The sequence below is a fragment of the Ammodytes marinus genome (genome assembly GCF_949987685.1).
Source record: "Ammodytes marinus genome assembly, chromosome: 2".
Taxonomy (NCBI): Eukaryota; Metazoa; Chordata; class Actinopteri; order Uranoscopiformes; family Ammodytidae; genus Ammodytes; species Ammodytes marinus.
In genome coordinates, this window is record NC_137231.1 from 36,772,548 (window position 1) to 36,775,047 (window position 2,500).

At 43.4% G+C, this 2,500-nt stretch overlaps 1 protein-coding gene across 1 annotated transcript in view; it reads right to left on the reverse strand.

Moving 5' to 3' along the window:
• The window catches only part of snapc4 (small nuclear RNA activating complex, polypeptide 4), a 32,987-nt gene that overhangs the window by 19,546 nt on the left and 10,941 nt on the right, over nucleotides 1-2,500 (reverse strand). The window contains exon 14 of the mRNA XM_080036742.1: nucleotides 2,155-2,332. Coding sequence (XP_079892868.1) covers nucleotides 2,155-2,332 — 178 coding nt within the window. The remainder of the gene's footprint in view (nucleotides 1-2,154; nucleotides 2,333-2,500) is intronic.

Genomic DNA, 2,500 nt, shown 5'->3' on the forward strand with positions numbered 1-2,500 from the left:
CCACAATAAGAAGAAAACTCAGTCAACATGGCTTTCATGGGATGGTTGCTGAAGAAGCCTCTGCTCTCAAAAAAGAACAAAACTGCTTGTCACAACTTTGCCAGAGAGCACCTGGAGATACCTGAAGTCTTATTCTGTGGACAGATTAGTCAAAAATTTAACTGTTTGGTCATAACCAAAACCGCCATGTTTGGGCAAAAACGCAATTCTGCCTACCACCTAGAGAACCTTCTCCCAAGTGAATAATGGTGGTTTCAAATTGTCTGCAAATCTCCAGGTGTAATGTTTGGGTTGGCTTTTACCTGAAAAATCACTTATCTTGTGGCGCTTGAGGATATTGTTGAAGGAAGTCCACTTCTAGGCAGATGTTAAAGCGGATACGAGTAACATTTAAATATCTTTTAAACAGCCTCATGTTTCCTCTGATAATCATAAATTACCTTTAACAGCAAACGAGACCATCAGTGCAAAGAAAGACGTTTTTATATAGTTTTTATTACTGCTTTTGGTCTGGTCGCACACCCAGTCCGATTTTCGGTTCGCTCGTGCAGGCTCTATGGTCACATATCCGTATTGGTTGCAGATTTCAGTGTGGCGCTGCAACGCGATTTGAGAAGCCTATGGCTCCAGGTGAGGGAAGGGGAGCGGGAGCCTTGTTTGAGACAGTTATTTGTCGTCATAAATGACTGATAACGGGGCTGAACCATCAAAGAAAAAAAAGAGAATGCAATGAAGAAAAGCGAAAAGGGACAGTGAGTGATAGGCGGGCGGGAGGACGTTGCCAAGCAACGTGTATACAATTTCACGAGAGCGAAACTAGACTGCTAAATGAATGAGCGGTTGGTACTAACACAAAGTTTGCTTTGCTTCACCATCATCAGATAACCATTATCTGAAATAGTCATTATTTACATCAACAACACAAACACATTACCTCATCGTGATCCATAGTCTACTAACTGCCGTCTCTCATTCATTCGCTTTCTGTGAGGACACAGCTCCGTGAGAGAGAGAGTAGTTAGGTGACGCTGCTGAATCAACTCATTGCAAGCAGGTGTGTGTACTGACTGGCATTAGTTGATGCAGTGTCAAAACCACTCTCACGGAGCCGAAAAGAGTCCTCACACTTTCAACACACGAACATGCACTATATTGCGCCCTTCTCAGTCCACGCTCACGCGCCTGGCACGAGCATTTGCGACAGCGGGCGTCGTAAAAATACTACCGCTTTTGTCCAAAGGGGACGCCAACGTGCCATCTTACTCGTAGTGCCTTTAAGTCACTCTTAAAGCTCTCCATTTGTAGATGATTTGCCTCACGGTGGACCGATTGAGCTCAAATTTTTTTTTATGAATTTATAACTGTCCCCAGACAAATGTGTAACATCAAAACTCTATTCCTGAGATCCTCTGAGATTTGTTTCCCTTTGAGCATGTCTGACCTGTATGGGTTCACTTTGGTGAGCCTAAACTGACCTGGTTTTATCTCTGTTTTATCTAGTGCCACCCAATTTCTTCCCTAAAGATCTCTCACTACATTGGTCTATTTCATCAATCAGTTTGGCCCTCCTGATTGTGTTTACCTTGCTCGATTTAAGCAATGCAGCTCAGGGTTCACAAACTTTTGCACATACAACATTCGTCAAATAATTTGTTTTATCTGTTTTAACAATTGATTTCTGGAAAATAAAAATGTTGAATTGATAAACAAACATCTGTTATTTCATATAAAAAATACTGGTATTGATAAAAATGAATTAATAATGGTTAAAATAAATAAAATTCCAAAAGGCTCAAGGGGTTCACAAACTTTCGCACTTGACTGTATGTGTGTGTGTCTCCCTGCGTGCTTCTGTGTATGTCTGTGTGTGTGTGTGCGTGCTTGTGTGTCTCTCTCTCTTTGTGTGTTTGTGTGTGCATGTCTTATGTGTGTGTGTGTGTGTCCCTCTCTCTGTATGTCTCTGTGTGTGTTTATGTGTCCTTCTCTCTGTATGTGTGTATGTCTCCGTGTGTGTTTATGTGTCCTTCTCTCTGTATGTGTGTATGTCTCTGTGTGTGTGTGTGTGTGTGTGTGTCCCTCTCTCTGTATGTGTGTGTGTGTGTCCCTCTCTCTCTCTCTCTCTCTCTCTCTGTATGTGTGTGTGTGTGTGTGTACCTTGGTTTGTGGGCGGGTCTTGTTGCCCAGCTGTGTGAGGTGGATGTTGAGCTGTTGTGATGTCACCATCATCAGGGCGTTGCTGTGGTAACCTTTGTGTGTGTATTTGGGTTTTGGTCCCACGATGACAGAGCGGCCACACTGACCCACTATGGTGCTACGATGCAACTCTGTCTGTCTGTCTCACACACACAGAGAGACAGACAGACACACAGACAGACAGACAGACAGACAGACAGACAGACAGACAGACAGAGACAAGTACACACACGCACATACAGACAGAGACACACACACACAGACAGACAGACAGACACACACACACAAACACAGACAGACAGACAGA